General features: G+C 42.6%; 1 protein-coding gene across 3 annotated transcripts in view; it reads right to left on the bottom strand.

The window, feature by feature from the left end:
* APLF (aprataxin and PNKP like factor) overlaps positions 1-19,866 on the bottom strand; it is a 112,755-nt gene that overhangs the window by 48,570 nt on the left and 44,319 nt on the right. For all 3 annotated transcript variants that reach the window (XR_004377293.2, XM_032806358.2, XM_032806357.2), the window contains 2 exons: positions 13,427-13,614; positions 6,038-6,441 (listed from right to left, as the gene is read on the bottom strand). Coding sequence is in view for 2 of the 3 variants with exons in the window: in XM_032806358.2 (XP_032662249.1) it covers positions 6,038-6,441; positions 13,427-13,614 (592 nt within the window). In the remaining variant the exon portion in view is untranslated. The remainder of the gene's footprint in view (positions 1-6,037; positions 6,442-13,426; positions 13,615-19,866) is intronic.

The following is a 19,866-nucleotide window of genomic DNA, read 5'->3' on the forward strand; positions in this document are numbered from 1 at the left end:
TTATGTCCTTCCAGCATGACTGTGAACCACTGATAATTACTCTCTGGGAATGGTTTTCCAACCAGTTTTGCACCCACCTTATAGAAGCTCCATCTAGGTTGCATTTTCCTAGTTTGTTTATGAGAAGGTCATGTGAGACAGTATCAAAAGCCTTACTAAAGTCAACATATACTATGTTTACCACTAATCCCTATCCACAAGGCTTGTTACCTGTCAAAGAATGCTATCAGGTTGGTTTGACACGATTTGTTCTTAAATAACAGTCAGCGTGGATTTTTCATCACCTTATTATCTTATTATCCACCTCCAAAAGTCTAAAGTATTAACTAATTTTTTTAAAGTACTTCGTTACACAATTCAACTTTATTGTCTGACTTAGCAATACTCATGGCTGGACAAGCCTTTTGCTATTGTAAAAGTCTATACAGGGCAAAGGGAAGTAGAGGACAAAAAGCAACTCTATGGGGTGATTTTTAAGGCACTGTAAGGCAGGTGGCACTGGGGATAAAGGAACACGTGGAACTCCAGATCCTGCTGGGCAAGGAGAGGAAGAGGGAGGCCAAAAGGAACTCTGTAGAGCTAATAAGAGCTTCTCAGGACATTCATAACAGGTAGCATTACAACATTTCGCACAGCTCATACACTTTGCAGGACTGAACAAGCCTTGGAGAGACCCTGAAGTCCTCCTTGACTCAGTATTGCAAAAGAGATAAGGAGAGCTGGGAATGGTGTAGTTTTTAAGTTCTGCATTGCAAGTATGAAAAGGCTTGTGCAGTAACTGTGGTTTTTCGAGATGTGTGTCCCTATGGGAGCTTCACTTTAGGTGACTACTGAGCAGTTCCCTCTGAGGTGGAAGGGGCTTCCAAGTAGAATAGAGCATGAAAATAACTACAGTAAAAATACAGCGAACACAATATTGGAAGCAGTCATAAGTTATTGCATAGTATTCCGCAAATGTATGCCCACATAGAAGCTTTATATAGTTCAGTAATGGGCAGGTTTTTGAGAAATGCCGGAGAGGTGGAAATAGACTTTGTAGAGTGAGTTTGTATGTCCAAAGGTGCTTGAATTAATCCAGTCAGATATCCACCTGGAAAGTCTTTCATTAGAGATTGCAGACCCTTTTGATATATCTGTGAGTGAGAAAAAATTAGGGAATCTTTCTGAAGGGTTTAGTCCTAACCAGACAGAAAGCTAGGGCTCTCTTGACATTAAGTGTGTGCAACAGCTCCTCTTGTTTACCTAGATGAGGTTTATGGAGGAAGACTGGCAAGTGAATGGGTTGGTTAATATGGAACTCAGAGACTTTAGGTAAAAATTTGAGGCATGATCACAACGTGATCTTGTCCTTTAAAAATACTGTTAAGGATCTTCCCAGCAGAGGAGATGAGAAGCAGCCTGGAGAGTGATTGGTGAGCAAATAGTCAGCTGTAACAGGTAAGGAAACTATGTTTGTCTGGGACAGGTCAGGACTATTAGGATCACACTGGCTTTGTTCATTTTTCTTTTGAGTAGAACTTTGGCTATTTGAGGAGTCGGTGGGAATGCATACAGTAGATCAGACAACCAATGAAGGTGAAAGGCATATCCCCAGGATCGGTGACCCAAACTGCCTCTGGAGCAGGGCATAGCTCTTGTTTATTGAATATAGAATATGTGGTGGGTATGCAATGGCCATAATTTTTGTTACCAGAATGAACCTGGAACATATCCCATTTCCTCTGTGCTGTATGGGAACTGTTTTGTAGCAACCAAGTGTAGGAGAGAGTCTATTTCTTGACGAAGCAAGTTCTTGTGAGGGGGTCCCTGAAGAGGGATGGAAAAGGTGTTGGTCGATGGCAGAGTAAAAAAGTGGATGATGTACCCTGTGGAGATGACCTCCAAAACTCACTTATCTGTAGTGACAGACTCGAAGCCTGCCTGAAGTGGTAAAGGCAGGCGCCAAAGGGAGGAAGGCAGGTGAATTGGTACAGCTAGGAAGGATGAGGATGGTAATTCAGAACCTGGACTAGTCCATCAAAATTACTGTTTGGAGATGAAAAGGCGAGAGGTCAAAGCTGAGCAGCGGATGGTTTCCTTCTCTGGAATTTCTCTCTTTTCTGATGTGGTTCATACCACTTCTGGGAGGTTGGGAACTGGGCAGTATGGGATCTCTCAGCTGTCTGGGACTTGCTAAACATTCTTTTGTAGGCAGGTGTAGAAATCCCAAGAGAATGCAAAGTAGCCCTGGAATTCTTTTACATGCACAGAAAATCTTCTGTGCTATCTGCAGAAAGTTTAGACTCATGAAAAGGGAGGTCTCCACTGTATTAAGGACCTCTTTCAGAAATCTGGAGAGCTGGAGCCAGGAAGCCCTTCTCAGAACTGCCACTGTAGAAATCAAACAGGTGGCAGTATCAACAGCATCAAGAGAGCTGCTTGTGGTGATGTTCTGTCAAGCAGGTGGTCTTACCCAATAATTGCCTGGAATTGCTCTCCATGCTCCGCCAGTAGGTGGTCAACAAAAGAGTTCAGTTTAGTGTAATTTATTATGATTATATTTCACCATTAACGCCTTGTAGTTCACCATTCTAAATTGTCAAGAGGCTTACAAATAAGATTTTCTACCAAGTAGGTCTAGAGATGCTTATGATCTTTGTCATGGGGCATGGATTTAGCATGATATTGCCTTCCACATTTGTTAACTACATTAACCACCAAAGAATTAGAAAAGCGATGAGAAAATAAAAACTCAGTCCTTTGCTGGAATGTAGTATTTCTTATCCACTCTTTTGTGTGTAGGTGGAATTGAAGCTCAGATGTGTTGAACGATCTTTGCAGGGTCCAGAAGGGCCTCATTGACAGTTAAGGCTATGCAGGAAGATGAAGCTTTATGAAGGATGTCAAGCAGCTTATGAGGAGGTTCTTTAACTTCCTCGTGAGGTATCAGCAGGGAGAGTCAGCAATTCTCTTGACCAGATTCTGAAACTGCTTAAAATCATCTACCAAGAATGGAGGCAGAGGCAAAACTGCTTCATCCGGAGATATTGGCTGGAGGAGAGATCTCTTAATGGGCTCTAACTTACAGCTTCTCAGAGATTTCTTCTTGAGGATCAGGACTCCTAGAGAGGGCAGGCAATGAAGGCTGCCTCTCTCTCCGATGGGTGATGCTTGAAGTCCTAGAAAATTGCTGGCAATAGCCACCCAAGGATCCCTGTATAGCCAAGAAGGTGGTATAGGACGGGGCACCCATGGGTGTTCAGACGAGCGAGATGGTGGCTACGACCTTGGGCCACAAGTGGTCATACACTCAGAGACTTCTGGAAAGGGGCCTCTATAAGGGTGAGGAGAGCAGCCCTGGACCAATATTTGGGAAACTGGGGCAAGGTCTTTATCAGAATCCTCTTCCTTAAACTCACTACAGAATGATGGAGCACCCAGAGAAATGAGGTGAAACTATTGGTATTAGGTGAATTTCTGGTGATCTTGGTACTGAAAATATGCTGGAGCCGAAAAGCAGAGATTCGAGCATTTCTGATACAGTCAGGTCCTGGGGAAAACAAAAACTCCTGCTGTACTGAGTCCGTGGTCTGCACTGAGGTAATAGTGGCCAAAGGAGCTGAAGGTACAGTGAGTCTTGGTTGCTCCAAGGGAAGTGCAGTAGGAGCCCAAGCAGGCTTCTTCAGTACCAAGGCAGCAGAGGAAGAGCTCTTCTTGCCACGTCAGTCTGCTGACAGTACTGATGATCTTTCCTGGTCTGCTGACAGTACTGATGATCTTTCCAAGCCTGAGGTTTTGCTGCTTTTCGGTCTAGCAGTGCCCTCGATACCTGAGGAACCAGCAGCCTCATGGGTACTGGACTGGAGAGTAGACAGTATCTTCAGTCACTTCAGTACTAATGACAATGGCTTTTTTGAGGTAGATTCCTGACCTGGAGAACTCTGAGCATGGTCTTTGGAAGTTTTATGAGAGGAGTCTTGGGTCTTCTCTTAGATGCCCTCGAGGAGTGTGGCTCAGAGATAGTGGAGGCAGTAGACTTGCTCAGAGACCAATGGGAAGAGAAGACCCTAGGCCAGGGTCAAAAGCTGGGCACAGAGAGCTCGCCATCATGTGGAGAGGAACTTTGATCTCTCTGTTATTTCTGGCTCTAGATTTTAATGCCAGACAGAACAAGGTGCAATTCCTCAAGACAACAGATGCACCAGGAGTGCCTATTGGTTACCAGGACTGCTTCTCGGCATGACAGATCAACGTTTGAAACTGGGAGTACTGGGCATATGATAACCTCCCAGTGAACAAGAACTATCTACTAAGTAATATCTATATGATATATATGAAAATAAATACAGTGACTCACTTAAAGTCATCTCAATTAACATTGTTTCGTTGTTACGTTGCTGATCAATTAGAGAACATGCTCATTTAAAGTTGCACAATGCTCCCTTATGTCGTTTGGCAGCCGCCTGCTTTGTCCACTGCTTGCAGGAAGAGCAGCCCATTGCAGCTAGCTGGTGCAGGCTTGGAACCAGGGTGGACCGGCAACCCCCTATCAGCTCCCCATTCCCCAAAGTTCCTTGTGCAGCAGCCATCCAGCAGGTTATCAATTGCCAGCCGTTCAGCTGTCCCTCCCCCCCACTGCCATGTGCTGCTCTGCCTTGGATCTACTCCCCAGAACTTCCTGCTTGCTGTGTGGGGGAGGGAACAGGGGAGCTAATGTCCAGGTGTCCTCCTTTCCCCCGCTGCTGTACCCCACTTACTCCATCATCCATAGAGCAGGGGGACACACGACACGGCTCAGGATGGAGGGAGCTTCCTGGCAGCAGCTGCCATCTCTGCTTGCTGATCTACTTAATAAGGCAGTATACTTAGTGAGGTCAGCCTACTTAAAGGGGCAAGGTGCATCTCTCTCACATATACAGGTTGTGTCTCTGTTTGCCATGCTGTTTCCCCTCCCTCCATTCGTGCTGCCTTGTAGAGTGTGAGGCTACATTAACGAGTTAACCCTGGATGGCTCAGCCAATTGCTAGTTCATCATTTAGCAGTAAGGCATTTCCTGGGAAACATCTCACCCTCTGACTCCACCACCTCAACCAAGCTTCACAATCTTCATTGCTGGGTACCAGTATTAAATTGTTTGTTTAAAACGTCTTGTGTGTGTGTGTGGATGTGTGGTGGTGTGCTGGTGTGTGTGTGGTGTGATTGTGTGTGTGTGTGTGTGTGTGTGTGGAAACTGGATTTGCTTAACATCATTTTGCTTACAGTCATATTTTTCAGGAACATAACTACAACGTTAAGCAAGGAGTTACTGTAAATAATTATTTTTAAACTAGGAAGCCAAAGCTACTACTACTTACTAACTAATTACACTAATACTACAAACTAGAATAAAAACTGGGACACAGCTGAGGTAACCTCAATGGGAACAACTGCTACAGATCCATCTCGGGCTGAGGTGGTTGGAAAGCAACTGAGGGCAGTTCACCTGTGCAGGGCTATATAACAATGGCACGCACATTAAGCTGACTACCACTCATGCTCAGGCCGAACAAGCAGGGCTATGAGAAATCTCTGGCAGGGTGCACAAGCGCACCTAGAGTGGAGTACCCACAGGGCCATTACTTGAAGAAGAATTAACTGTTGGGAGAAGACAGAACATGCAATTGCTTCAATAAATGCACATACATAAAATCACAATTTCTAATAAAATCTTTGTTAATAAAATACACACATGCTGGCCATTCTCTCCAATTCAATTTCTTTTCTCTACTGTACTTGTAACTATCTGGTGCAAGCTGTTCTATTGTTTATTGAACTGTGGTTTCTAATTTGCTGAACTATTTCACCCCCTGCTGAGGTTATATTGATTAGTCAGCAACATTTCCAGAATATCCCTTTTTATGTTTCTAAAAAGATTGCTACTCTATTTGATCTTTTCTAATCCTTTGCTTACAATATCTGAAAAAAGGAGACTAATGATTCTATCATTATCTCCCACTTGGGGTAAGTAGTGACTTGCTAACAGTAATTTGAATCTAGTTTATTTACAATTCCACTTTACCTGTAGCAACCTGACCCATACATGCAGGGTGTTCTCTTCTGCTTGGTTTGTTTAGAACTCTGCAGAGCATCTGTGCTTCTGGCTGAGTTAAAATCTTCAGCTTCAGGATCCTGATTTAAATCAAGCTCTTGAGTCTCAGCTAGGGGAACATGAGAGTGGGATGGCTTGTCTAGGTGAATCTGTTGGCTTGCAGAACGGATAACCTCGTCCTTGTTTTCCCTTTCATTCATTTTATTTGTGTCAGAGGAGAGTTGGCTTTTTGCATCTAGCCTGTGTTCAGGCCTCTTGCTGTGGAGCTGACAATCGCTTTTCTCCACAGAACTTTCAATCTTTTGTGAGACAGTCTTGTTATAATTCTCTTCCACTTTCCTCGTAGCCTTGGCGAGAGGTATTCCTGATGCATCCTGTGAAACAGAAAATAAAAGATCACAACAATCTTTAGAGTGCCTTACTGTGCAAATAGTTCTATGGACCACTCATGGAGTAATGTACTTCTTAATGTAAGCAGGTTTCAGATTCTGTCATCATAAGCATTCAGGAAATATGTTCTTACAGAGGAGATGATACAATCAAGTACGATTTAAAAAAAAATTTCTGTGTTTATAATAAAATTAAAATCAGAAGCTTGAGTTCAGGACTCTACTTTTATCAAGAAACAGATGAGAGTTTGTCAAAACCTATTCTTGTCAGAGCTGAAATCTTTGGCTAACAAATTCTTCCTTTTAATTTTGTGAGGTCTCTCTCAAATATAAACACATACATACATATACACATAGTATAGCCTCTATCTCAATAACTTGTGTAAGATCCTTTCTATAAGGCATGTGCTCCCTTATTTACTATCTGAGACTAGAGCTGGGCAAAATGTTTGGGCTGAAACTTCCTTCAGTCCAAAATGCAGATTCAGGTCAAATCAAAACAATTTGCAAATTCATGTAGATTTTGGCATTTTCTTTCCAACCGCACACCATATAACATAAACACTAACCCAGGAATCTATACTTTAACAAACCCTGATGCCAACTCTGTCCACATATCTATTCAAGTGACACCATCATAGGACCTAATAACATCAGCCACACCATCAAGGGCTCATTCACTTGAACATCTACCAACGTGATATATGTCATCACGTGCCAGCAATGCCCCTCTGCCATATACATTGGCCAAATCGGACAGTCTCTATGCAAAAGAATAAATGGATGCAAATCTGACATCACGAATCATAACATTCAAAAACCAATGGGAGAACACTTCAACCTCTCTAACCACTCAGTGATAGACTTGAAGGTGGCAATTTTACAACAAAAAAAACTTCAAAAACAGACTCCAACGAGAGACTGCTGAACTTGAATGAATATGCAAATTAGATACAATTAACTTAGGTTTGAACAGAGACTGGGAATGGTTGGGCCATTACACTAATTGAATCTATTTCCCCATGTTAAGTATCCTCACACGTTCTATGGGTCATCTCAATTACTACTAAAAAAGTTTTTTTTCTCTTGCTGATGATAGCTCATCTCAATTGATTAGCTTCTTACAGCTGGTATGGCTACTTCCACCTTTTTGTGTTCTCTGTATGCTGTATGTTCCAGTCTATGCATCCAATGAAGTAGGCCGTAGCCCACGAAAGCCTATGCTCAAATAAATTTGTTAGTCTCTAAGGTGCCACAAGTACTCCTGTTCTTTTAATGGTATTAGTGGGATACAATTTATTCAATATCAGGTAAGCCTTCTTGACAATTAGATATACTGTATAGCAGGGTTGGGCAATAGTTTTCGCAGGGAGACCACTCCACAAATTTTAGTAAGTCATCATGGGCTGCACATTTCTACTATATTAATGAAATTTTTAAATTCTACCCCTCCACTGCAGCGTCACCTAATAAAATAATTCATGCAAACACGGAGGGTGCAGGAGAGGGTGCGGGTTCTGGAAGGGAGTTTGGGTGCAGGGGGGTTAGGGTGCAGGAGGGGGTGCAAGGTGCAGGCTCTGGCCAGGAGGCGTTTACTACAGGCAGCTCCCAGCCAGCAATGCAGCAGGGCTCAGGTAGGTTGCCTGCATGCCGTGGCCCCATAACGCTCCCGGAAGCAGCCGACTGCTGGCACTTCTCTGCATGCCCTTTAGACTGCATGAAACACAAGAAGCACACTAGATAATAATCCTGCATTTGCAGGGAGATTGACTGAATGGCCCAACTAACTTCTCCCTCTATCTTGTATGATTTTTTCCCCCACAGCAACCCTTCATCCATTCCTTTGTCTATATTATGTCTAATTAAGCTACGAACACTTACTTCCAAGCACAGTAGTCTCACCGAAGAAAAGAGCAGTTAAGTAAAGTTATGGACAACAGTTTTGTTATTTGTAATGGTTATGGCAATCGGGTCAAATGTGCGCTATCTGTTGGCTGGCTGCAGCTTAGAGTGAATCAAAGATACTTCTATACTTCAACCCTATATGATATTTTTCGCCTTAGCTAAATATGGTAATAGAGGAATACTGCTCTGAGGCTGAAGCACCAGGATTTTATGGCTTATCTAGTAATTAGTGTTTCCTTGTTTGAAGCAATGAATTAATTGCAGAATGGCATTCAATCAGCTAATTTTTTTCTGCAAAGTCTGAAGAAAACTGGTCATGCGGTGTTTCAGTTAAAGATAATTAAAAGATACTTTGAATATGGAAAAACAGCAAAGAGTCCCGTGGCACCTTATAGACTAACAGTTATATTGGAGCATGAATTTTGCATGTTCCAATACGTCTGTTAGTCTATAAGGCGCCACAGGACTCTCTGCTGCTTTTACAGATCCAGACTAACACGGTTACCCCTCTGATATTTGAATATGGAACCACTCAGTACAGCTTCATATTTAGAGCTGCAACTAGAGTTCCATTATCAACCCTATAATTCACTCACTATATAATTTTTCATTAGGAAAGTGTACTTTTTAGGGTACACTACTCAGAAGGGAAGCTTACCATGTTCAGCACCATGTTCTGCAGTAAACATTTATAGCAGCAGGCCCTTACATTATAAGCTCTTTGGAGTCTTCGTCTCATGCCTGTGACGCCCCATGCATGCTTTAAGTAGGATTGTCAACCCTCCAGGATTGTCCGGGAGTCTCCAGGAAATAAAAATTAATCTTTAATTGAAGACTATGTCATCTGATGAAACCTCCAGGAATTCGTCCAGCCAAAGCTGGCAGTCCTAGCTTTAAGGTGTTGTAAAATGTAATATTTTAAGATTATATTGATAGGGTTACATGAATATTTTAAATTAATATTGAAAGGTCTTTTCAAATTGTTACAGAAATACAGAGCTCCAGGTACATACACATAATTTCCAAACTTACTATAGCAGAGTGAAATTTCACTTCCAAGGATTGGTTCTGTCTGGATAATAGGCTTCATTCTCCAACTGGTAGGTGCATGGTTAATTTTTCAAGTCCTGGAAGAGTATAAGTCATGTCTTCTCTGCCTAATGCAGAGGTTGTACTTTGACAGTACATTCTCCACCATTTACTCTCTATTTTAAGAGAATGGACTTTCTGCTCTAATTCTCCGACAGCACTAAGTAACTAACTTTTCCACTAGGCCTGGTGGTCCTTATAAGGCAGGGGTCGGCAACCTTTCAGCAGTGGTGTGCCGAATCTTCATGTATACACTCTAATATAAGGCTTTAAGAGCTGGTAATACATTTTAACATTTTTAGGTGGTCTCTCTATAAGTCTATAATATATAACCAAACTACTGTTATATGTAAAATAAACAAGGTTTTCCAAATGTTTCAGAAGCTTTATTTAAAATTAAGTTAAAATGCAGAACTTAACAGTTTCTGAGTGATCAGTTGTTAACTAGCTGGAACCTCAGATCGGCAGCTGAGGCGAGTAGAGCTGGCAGTTGGTAGGGCTGAGCAGGGCTGGAGGCCTAGACAGTGTCTGGCAGGGGGCTTGCGCTGGAACTCCAACAGGAAGCAAGGTGACTGGGGCTGCAGCCAGGGACCCTGGCTCAGCCTGCCCAAGCTCTGGGGTGTTGGCCACTGGCTCCTGCCAGCCAGGGTCTCAGCCCACTGCCAGCCTGGGGTTCCTTTACTCAGGCAGTAGCGGGCACTGAGTGGGACCGGCAGCGGAACCCTGGCTGGCAAGGGATCAGCAGCGGGAACTCCAAAGCAGCAACAGAGCAGCTCAGCCCTCCCAGGTCTGGGGTTTCGGCTGCCGGCTTCTGTCAGCTGGGGTCTCAGCCCGCTGCCAGCCTGGGGTTCCTTCACCCAGGCTAGCTGCAGCTGCTGAGTGGGACCGACGGCGGGACCCCGACTGGCAAGGGGCCAGCAGTGGGAACCCCAGAGCGGCGGTGGGCTGAGCAGCTCAGCCCGCACCTCGTGCCATCAAAAATCAGCTCGTGTGCCTGCCGTAGGTTGCTGACCCCCGTTATAAGGAATGCTCCATGCGATCTTTCTCCTCACCAGAGGGTGCTGTTAACACTTCTAAGTCCACGTTTAAAATACTAAGACTGGCAAACTGAATATTTTTACATCAAGAGACAAGAAACAATCCATAAGGTTTAAGCTCTTCATGATGAGCTCATTCGAAGGTAACACATTAAAGGTAAAATAACGTGGGCAGTGTTCACAGTGTAAACTGATCACAGTGTAGTTTAAGGGCTGAAAATGCATAGTTAAAAAAAAATCTTTGACAGGCCCAGAATGATAAATTCACATGTTAATTTTGATGTTAAAAAGATTTTTAAACCATTAAAATAAAATGACTGGTAGAAGACTCTCTTTTTACAATTTTTTTTTTTTAAATAGACGTTCAAAGACTAACATTTTTCAGGGAAAGTCTCATTATCTCATCACAAAATGTGGCTTTTTTGTAATTAGTTGCCAGTAATTATGTTTACAGTTCTAGCAGGAAGAAAGAAAAAGCATAATGGTGACAACTTACTGCAGAAGTTGCAATGTGAATTCTTGTTTTCTCTGTATAGCAAAACAAAACTAATGCACATACTGTATGTCACGCTCTGTGTTTATGAAAACTCAAACAGCCACTATTTTGACAATAAAATGATGACTTCCGCTGCCAGAAAACAAAGTTCTTTCACCAGTGTCTGTTAACTCATTATCATTTTACTTCTCAGCTTGTCACCCTAGTAGTATTTAAAACAAACAAACAAACAAAAAAACAGCTTACACACGAGCTATTTTTTCCCTAGGACATGGATACAGATAAGGTAGGAAAAGCTTATTGATCAACAGGCACCTGCTTTGGACTGAGATCAGAAAGTTCACCACGCCCAAACAATAAGAAGCTACTAAAATGGCCCACTCACAGAAGGCAATGATTTAGTCTAATCTCAAAAAACCTTTAAGAAATTCCAGCCCACAAAAAAAAGACATGAAATAAATGACACTATGATGACTCATTAAACGTAGCCACTGAGGCTAAAAAAGAGGTGTCCATTCCCCTCATCTCTCAGATCATCATGGAACTCAGATAACCTGAGACAGAAGGAGAAGGAAAGAAGAAAACTCAAGCACTGAAGGCAACAGCACAAGCAGACACTCAAGCACAAGGAATTCTTGCAAATCTATGCCTTAGCCATGGAAAAAGCAAAAATTGCCACCTTTTCTCAAACGTAAGTTATGAAATCCTCCAATTTCTGCAGCTATCTACATCTTTCCATCTGCAAGATTCAAAATTAACCATAGTGTTCCATACATTTGCAGCCTCTAGTCTTGATTACTGCAACATCCTGGATCTAGAAACAGAACTGACAGCCTTAAAAGAGCTTCATTTGGTTCAGAACACAGCAGCTTGATCACACAGCAACACTGAGTCAAGAGCATGTCACACCATGATCAATTTTCTTCACTAGCTTCCTGTTGAACACTAAGTCAAATTCAAGATTTTTGTCTTAATTTTTAAAGCACTCCTATTAAATTTGCCCAGGTTACCTTAGGGGCCAGTCACTGGTCATGACATCCCACAACAGATAAATTCCACTGAAACCCAAAGATTGAGATCTGTACACAGGAGACAGCTTTGTTGGCAACCAGTCAACAACTGTGGAACTCACTTCTGGAAGAGATCAGAATGACCACAAAGCTGTGTGCCTTCCAAAGAAAATGTAAAGCCCAGTTTCCTGACCCAGTTTTCCCACATTTCCAGCACCTCCACCAAAATCACATATTAAAATCTAAAAACCAAGATACCCTATAACAAAAACTTCTTACAATATAGAGGAAGGGAAAAAACAGAGAGATCTTCTTGTGCTCACTAATATATTAAAAGCAGCAAAGAGTCCTGTGGCACCTTATCGACTAACAGACGTATTGGAGCATGAGCTTTTGTGGGTGAATACCGACTTGGTCGGATGCATCCGATGAATATCCACTTCGTCACATGCTTCTGACGAAGTGCGCATTCACCCACGAAAGCTCATGCTCCAATATGTCTGTTAGTCTATAAGGTGCCACAGGACTCTTTGCTGTTTTTACAGATCCAGACTAACACGGCTACCCCTCTGATACTAATATATTAAGTTACTCAGATTGCACCGCAATGGATTCAGCATCAGAAATTAGATAATGGAGAAATTAGATAATCCTGTCTCCTCTGTGAGCTAGAGAAAATTTATGGAATTTTTATGATAGTGGAGTAGAAGCCATAAAGAAGTCTTAGAACTACAGACTGAGGTAAATAACATTTCAGAAGGTGATCATACAAGCCACAAAAACATACATGAGTACAAGAAAATTATATCTTACAATAAATCACTGCTATTAAAAATAAACCGCCTTCCACTCTTCCCTGAAAAAATCTCAAAACTTGTAAATGGGGCTACCGACCAAAAAAACAAAACAAAACAAAAACCCCACAAATATCTGAACAAATTCAAAGAAGGTAAAAGTATCTGAAAAAACAACCATCAATAAGAGGAAAAATTACAGAAAATCTGTTAACTTCTAACATATGTTGGAAAACAACCATTAGTAAATGTGATTAAAACACAAAATACTACAAAATTATCACCACTAATTTTTAAAAGCCTTCAGATTGTCCTATGGTATATTTCAGTTTCTGAACCCCAAAACACGGATATGGGTAGCACAGTTAGCACTAGGGATGGCAGTTTATTGACAGAAGAACCTTAACAGTACTTTACATCCTAAGTTTCTTGTTTTACCCTAAACATAGCAATTCCTGTTTCTAGTTTGTACAACACTGCGAAGGCAAGTTTTCTCTGGAATAAACATTTTATCATGAGATAAAAAGTTGAAGATAGTTATGATGCAAGAAACGAATCAATTTTAAAGCTCTAACATTGCTAACTGTACTTCAATAATATTTGAAATAATGGAGCTCAGCAACATACAAAAAACATTACCTGTGATGGGGGGACAGTGGCTTCCTCTTCAGTCGTTTTGCTCTTTTTTCCCTGATCCTGTTCCATCTCTTTGATATCCCCTAAACGCTCTTCAGAAGCTAACCGTTTTCTCCCCTGCACATTTGCTCTTGACTTTGATGGCTCAATATCGCTTTTTCCTCTCCCTCTGCCTCTTTTTACTCCACCACCTTAAAGAAAAAGAAAAAGAAAAAGAGGACATTTATGGGATCCAACCTTGAATGCAACCTTCAAGACCTCAGGAGACGTCCCAGAAGACTGGAGAAAGGCTAACGTGAAAAGGAGCTGGGAAACTATAGACCAGTCAGCCTGACTTAGATATCTGGGAAGCTACTAGAGCAAAGTATAAAACATTCAATTTGAAAATACCTGGAGGATGAAGGGGTAATCACTAGCAGCCACCATGGATTTACTAAGAACAAATCATACCAAACCAGCTCGATTTCCTTCTTTGATAAAGTAACTGTTTTGGTGGACGGGGGAAATGCAGTGGACATAAATATACCTGGACTTCAGCAAGGCTTTGACATAGTCCCACATGACATTTTGATAAGTCAGATAAATAAATGCAGGCTCAGCAGTACCACTATTATGTGGATACATAATTGATTAAACAACCACAAACAAAGAGTAACTATTAATGGAATGATGTCAGATTGGAGGGAGGTCACAAGTGGAATTCTACGGGGATCTGTTCAGGGTTTGGTGTTGTTTAACATGTTTATTAAGGAACAGAGAGCAAACTGATCTGATCTCCAGATGAGACAAACCTGGGGCTTGAAAACTTTTCGGAGGATAGAGTTAAAATTCAAAGAGATCTTGATAAATTGGAGAACTTGGTGATAAACAAAATGAAATTCAACAAAGACAAATGTAAGGTGATACACTTAGGGAAGAAAAACCAAATGCACAAATACAGATTGGGGGGCAAATGCAATTTTTGGTTGCATTAACAGAAGCATAGCATGCAAGTCACAGAAGGTGATCGTGCCACTCTGTTCTGTGCTGGTGACATGTCAGCTGGAGTACTCTGTCCAGTTTTGGTCACCAACATATAGAAAGGACGTTGAGAAACTGGAAAGGATCCAGAAGGGAGTGACAAAGATGATCAAAGGGATGGAATGCAACCCATATGAGCAAAGGCTGAAGGAACTAGGTATGTTTAGTTTGGAAAAGAGGAGAAGGGGGGCAGGGGCAGAGAATATGATAGCAGTCTTCAGATACTTGAAAGGCTGCCATAAAAAGGATGGAGAAAAGTTGTTCCCTTTTGCCACAGAGGGCAAAACAAGAGGCAATGGGTTCAAACTACAGCATAGCACATTTAGATTAAATCTCAGGAAAACCTTGCTAACTGTAAGAAGTAGAACAATGGAACAGACAGCCTCCGGTGGTCATGGAAGCTCCTTCACTGGAGGTTTTCAAAAGGAGGATGGATAGCCATTGGTCTTGGATGGTTTAGACACAACAAATCCTGCATCTTGGCACGGAGTTAGACTAAATGACCCTTATGGTCCCTTCTAATTCTACAATTCTGTGATTTCCTGATTCTATGATGACAAATCCTGGCCATATTAAGAATCAACAATTTTCCTAAGATAAGAGGTGTTGAGCAGAGTTATTTTGGCCAAGTCAGGTAGTTACATACTGACTAGCTATACTTCCGCTGCAGTTTCAGTTGAATACAGTAGTCTTTACTTGGTGTTTTCCCTGTTAAATTTGAATATACAAAATTAACCGCTATGAATAGAGGATTTGAGAAGGGGGTTTCATAAGAATGATTAAGGGGAAAAGATTCAGTGTATGGCAGAAGACATACTGGACTCTCATTTGGCTGATATTGTAGCTTATTAACCATGTAGTGGCAAAATAGTCAGGTAAATGGCTTGTACACTGTGTCTTTTATGTAGTGTCTTTCATACAAGAGTATCATGAAACATTGCAGATTATTAAAGTTTACACAAGCAAGTTCCTATAGTAAACCTGATTCTGCTAAATATACTGCTTTATAGTTAGGGCCCTACCGAATTCACTGTCCATTTTGGTCAATTTCACAGTCATAGGATTTTTAAAATTGTAGATTTAATTATTTCAGCTATTTAAATATGAAATTTCACAGTGTTGTAATTGTAGGGTCCTGACCCAAAAAAGGAGTTGTGGGGGGTCACAAGGTTATTGTAGGGGGTTGTGGTACTGCTACCCTTACTTCTACAGTGCTGCTCATGGCAGCACTGCCTTCAGAGCTGGGCAGATGGAGAGCAGTGGCTGCTGGCAGGGAGCCCAGCTCCGAAGGCAGAGCTACCGTAAGCAGCAGTGCAGAAGTAAGGATGACATAGTGCGGTACTGCCACCCTTACTTCTGTGGCGTTGCCTGCAAAGCTGGGCCCTCGGTCAGCAGTTGCCACCCTTCGGCCTCTGAAGGCCGCAGCGCAGAAGTAAGAGTGGCATAGTATGGTATTGTCATGATTACTTCTGGGCTGCTGCTGGTGTGGCACTGCCTTCAAAACTGGGCACCTGGCCAGCCACTGCCACTCTCCAACTGCCCAGCTCTGAAGGCAGCGCAGAAGTAAGGGTGGCAATACAGTGACCCCCTAAAATAACCTTGCGACCCCTTGCAACTCCCTTTTTGGTCAGGACCCCCAATTTGAAAAACATTGGCCTCCCCCACGAAGTCTGCATAGTATAGGAGAAATTACACAAAAGACCAGATTTCACTAGGGAGACCAGATTTCACAGTCCATAATGCATTTTTCATGACCGTGAATTTGGCAGGCCTATTTATAAGAGTTATTTGAGAGACACTTTCTGCTTAGCCATTACACCAGGCAGCAGTGAGTGGGAATGTGAATAGAGAATCCTCTGCTCCTCTTGCAGACTGCACAAACCAGGCAAAATCTACAGTCCCTCTCACTGCGTGTCTACTACTTCTGGGGTATACAGTGCCATAAAGGAGAGAGGGAAGAGGAAGAGGGGAAGCCAGGGCTATAGTCCCACTCCTGATGCACTAGCATACACTGAGGGAACAGTGCAGCAAGTGAAGCAAGCTAGGAAAACAGGGGGAGGAAGTAAATGAGAGAAAGGGAAAGGTGGGTGTTTTGGAGAACGGAAGATAAATAAAAATTTCAAATTCATTTTATATTGAATCATTGAAAAAAATGAACAAAAAATGTTTTATTTAAAATCTTCATGGAAATAAAAAGGGAATTTTTTCAACTGGTTCTAGGTCACAATCTTTAAGTCTAATATCTGGTTCCATAGCACCTAGGTCCAGAAGATAGTTTGTTTCCTGACATAAAAGGTGCTCCTGGGCAGGGTCACCAAAGAGGGATAGGTGGGGGTGGGCAGGGGAGAGGGAGGTAAAAGTGGACTGAATATCCCAAGGAGAGGATCTTCAATACCCACTTGTCCGTGATTACGTGCTCCCAGTTTTGATGAAAGAACAAGGTGGTCACCAAATGGATGCAGATGTTGATTGTTGCAGCAAATAAAAGTGGCAGTGGTAACTTGGGGCCTCGACCAACCGATCAACATTGGTATTCAGATCTTGATGGCTGTGATGTTGATGATCGTAGAGCAGCTAGTTTCCATTTTTGTAGTCTTTGTCATTTCCATTGGGGTTCATAATGTCCCTGGGGAGGAGGAGGAAATTGAGCTGGCCGGGATCTCTGTGCTATCTGGAACTTACTGCATCTCCTTTTTTGTGAAGGTGTGTAAATTATCAGGGAATGCAACATTACTCTGGAGTCTTAATGTGTGGAGGGATTCCTCTGTTCTTTCTGCAAATAATTTGGATCCCTCGAATGGGAGGTCTTCCACCATGGATTGCATCTCCTTTGGAAAGAGAAAAAGGTGAAGCCATGGAGCTCTCCACATAACCACTGTTGCTGAGATGGAGCGAGCAGCTGTATCAATAGCATCTAGAGAAGCCTGCAGCAATGTCCTCATGAGGAGCTGATCCTCAGCAATGAGTGCCTGAAACTATTCTCTTTGATCAGTTGGGAGATATCTGATGAAGGCATTTAACTTAGAGTAGTTGATATGATTGTACTTTGCCATAAGGAAGTAGTGTGTAACCAGCAGCCCGCAAGGGTAATCCACTGGCGGGCCGCAAGATAGTTTGTTACATTGACTGTCCATAAGCACAGCCGCTCACAGCTCCCAGTGGCCACGGCTCACCGTTCCTGGCCAATGGTAGCTGCGGGAAGCAGCACTCAGCATGTTCCTGTGACCCATGCCACTTCCTGCAGCTCCCATTGGCCAGAAATGGCAAACCGTGGCCACTGGGAGCTGCGGGCAGCCGTGCCTGTGGATGGTCAATATAAACAAACTGTCTCGTTGCCCGCCAGCTGATTACCCTGACTGTCTTCAGGTTGCTCTCCACTGCCATAAGGGCTTGGTAATTAGCAATCCTAAAGTTAGGGTCACTGATGAATATGATTTTTGCCCAAATAAATCCAGTTGTTTCCAGTCCTTTTCAAATAGTGTCAATTTAGCCTAGTGCTGTCTTCACATTCATTTACAATGTCAATGAAAACGGAATTCGGTGATGGGTGAGAAAATAAAAAGTTGATATCCTTAGAGGGAACATAATATTTTTGTCTGCTCTCTTGCATGTGGAAGGTATTGTATCTAGTATCTGCTGCATAGTTTGTGCTTGGCCAAGCAGGGCCTCATTGACAGGGAGTGCAATGTAAGCTGATGATGAAGTATGCAAGATGTCTAGTAGCTTGCGTTTTGACAGCCTCACTTCTTCAAGCAGAACTTGTAGTGAATCCACTACTCTCTTAATGAGATCTTGAAACTGTCTGAAGTTGTCTGCCAGGATTGGTGGGGGAGACACAATGGCTTCATCAGGAGAGGATGATGAGATGTTGGTCATAGGAGTAGCCTCCTTGTCTAGTCTCTCTTCCTGCTACTCAAATGACTCCTTTTTAGGATCGGGGGTCTGGATAACTAAACTGAATGAGACTGTCGTCCTCTATTCCTTTGGGTGACACTAGAATGCCTCCAGAATTGGTGCCTATAGGCTGCCCATGGGTCCCAGTATGGCCACTGAGCTGGTGCAAGGGTGTCCTTACCAACTGGGTGGACAGTGTTTCCCATGGTGGTAAACTGGGGCTGGCTAGTTCTGTGATATTGTAATGGGGAGTCTTCCACAGACACTGAATATAAATTCTCTTCCTCCTCCTCTTCATCATTGCTTGACAGAGGTGGAGCAGTCATGGATGCTGGGGGAGATTGCCTTGGTAGTATATGTAAGTCAGGGACCTAGATGGGACCAGTACCAAGATCATGTCTGTACTGAGCAGAGACAAGTAAGGCATCTCCAAGACTAGTAAGTCTTTAGAGGAAATAAAATTCCTGCAGTATCAGAGTAGTGGTCAGTACCAATGAAGCGAGCTCCGACAAATGGCCATTAGATGTCATTCTGGTCTTCTGCAGGACCAAAGTACTTGATACTGATGTAACTGAGAAACAAAGTATGATATAGATAAGGAACTCTGAAATCAGACTCTGCTAAGGCTCTGTCGCAGGCCAAAGGTGACTGAGAAGGAACTGAAGACGGTTTGCCCACACAGCGCTATTTAGCACCAAAGCAGAGCATGAGATGGACAGGGCACATGTGCGGACCGAGCAGACACTACTACCGAAAAATCTCGGAACAGAGGTGTAGGGGCGTGAATAAATCTAGAGTGGAGCACCCACAGGAACACTACTCAAAGAATACCACTCAGTTTATGCCTATAAACCATTAAAGAGGAAGATTCTCAGCAATCAGCACCCAAACAACTGCTTTCCCTGGATTGTTGTTAGCATTTTAAAGTCAGATTCATTTATTATTTGGATTACTGTATCACCTAGGAGCCCCAGTCATGCACCAAGACCCCCCTGTGCTAGCACTGTACAAACAGAACAAAAACACAGCCCCTGCCCCAAAGAGCTTACAATCTAAGTAGAAGACAGAGGACAGCGTGATACAAAGAGGGAGCACAAAGAAACGGTGAGACCATATTGGTCAGTTTGATAGGCAATGGTCCAGTACACCAGAAGCCTACGTGTTAAATTTTTTTAACACTGAAGTCAATGACAGCGTCATCTTTTTCCTTGTCAAATATCAATAGATTGACTCTGTACCCTGTGCCATACTGAATTCAACTGACAGACCACATTTTAATATGCGTCCCCCTCAGTGATGCTAAATGATATTAATACTCATATCTGAATCATAAATAGGACAACACATGACCAGTATGGAATGGTTTTGTTATTACTCACTTACAGGAAAGTGGCAGTATCTAACATTACACGAGAAGAATTCTAGAGGTTTTTAGCTGATCGGATGGGGTGGATGACTGAACAATTTTAAATGAGGTAATCAGCACCCAAGTGTCATTCACCATCATAGATGTGAATCTCTCCAGTAAT

Source organism: Chelonoidis abingdonii, chromosome 3 (assembly GCF_003597395.2).
Source record: "Chelonoidis abingdonii isolate Lonesome George chromosome 3, CheloAbing_2.0, whole genome shotgun sequence".
NCBI lineage: Eukaryota > Metazoa > Chordata > Testudines > Testudinidae > Chelonoidis > Chelonoidis abingdonii.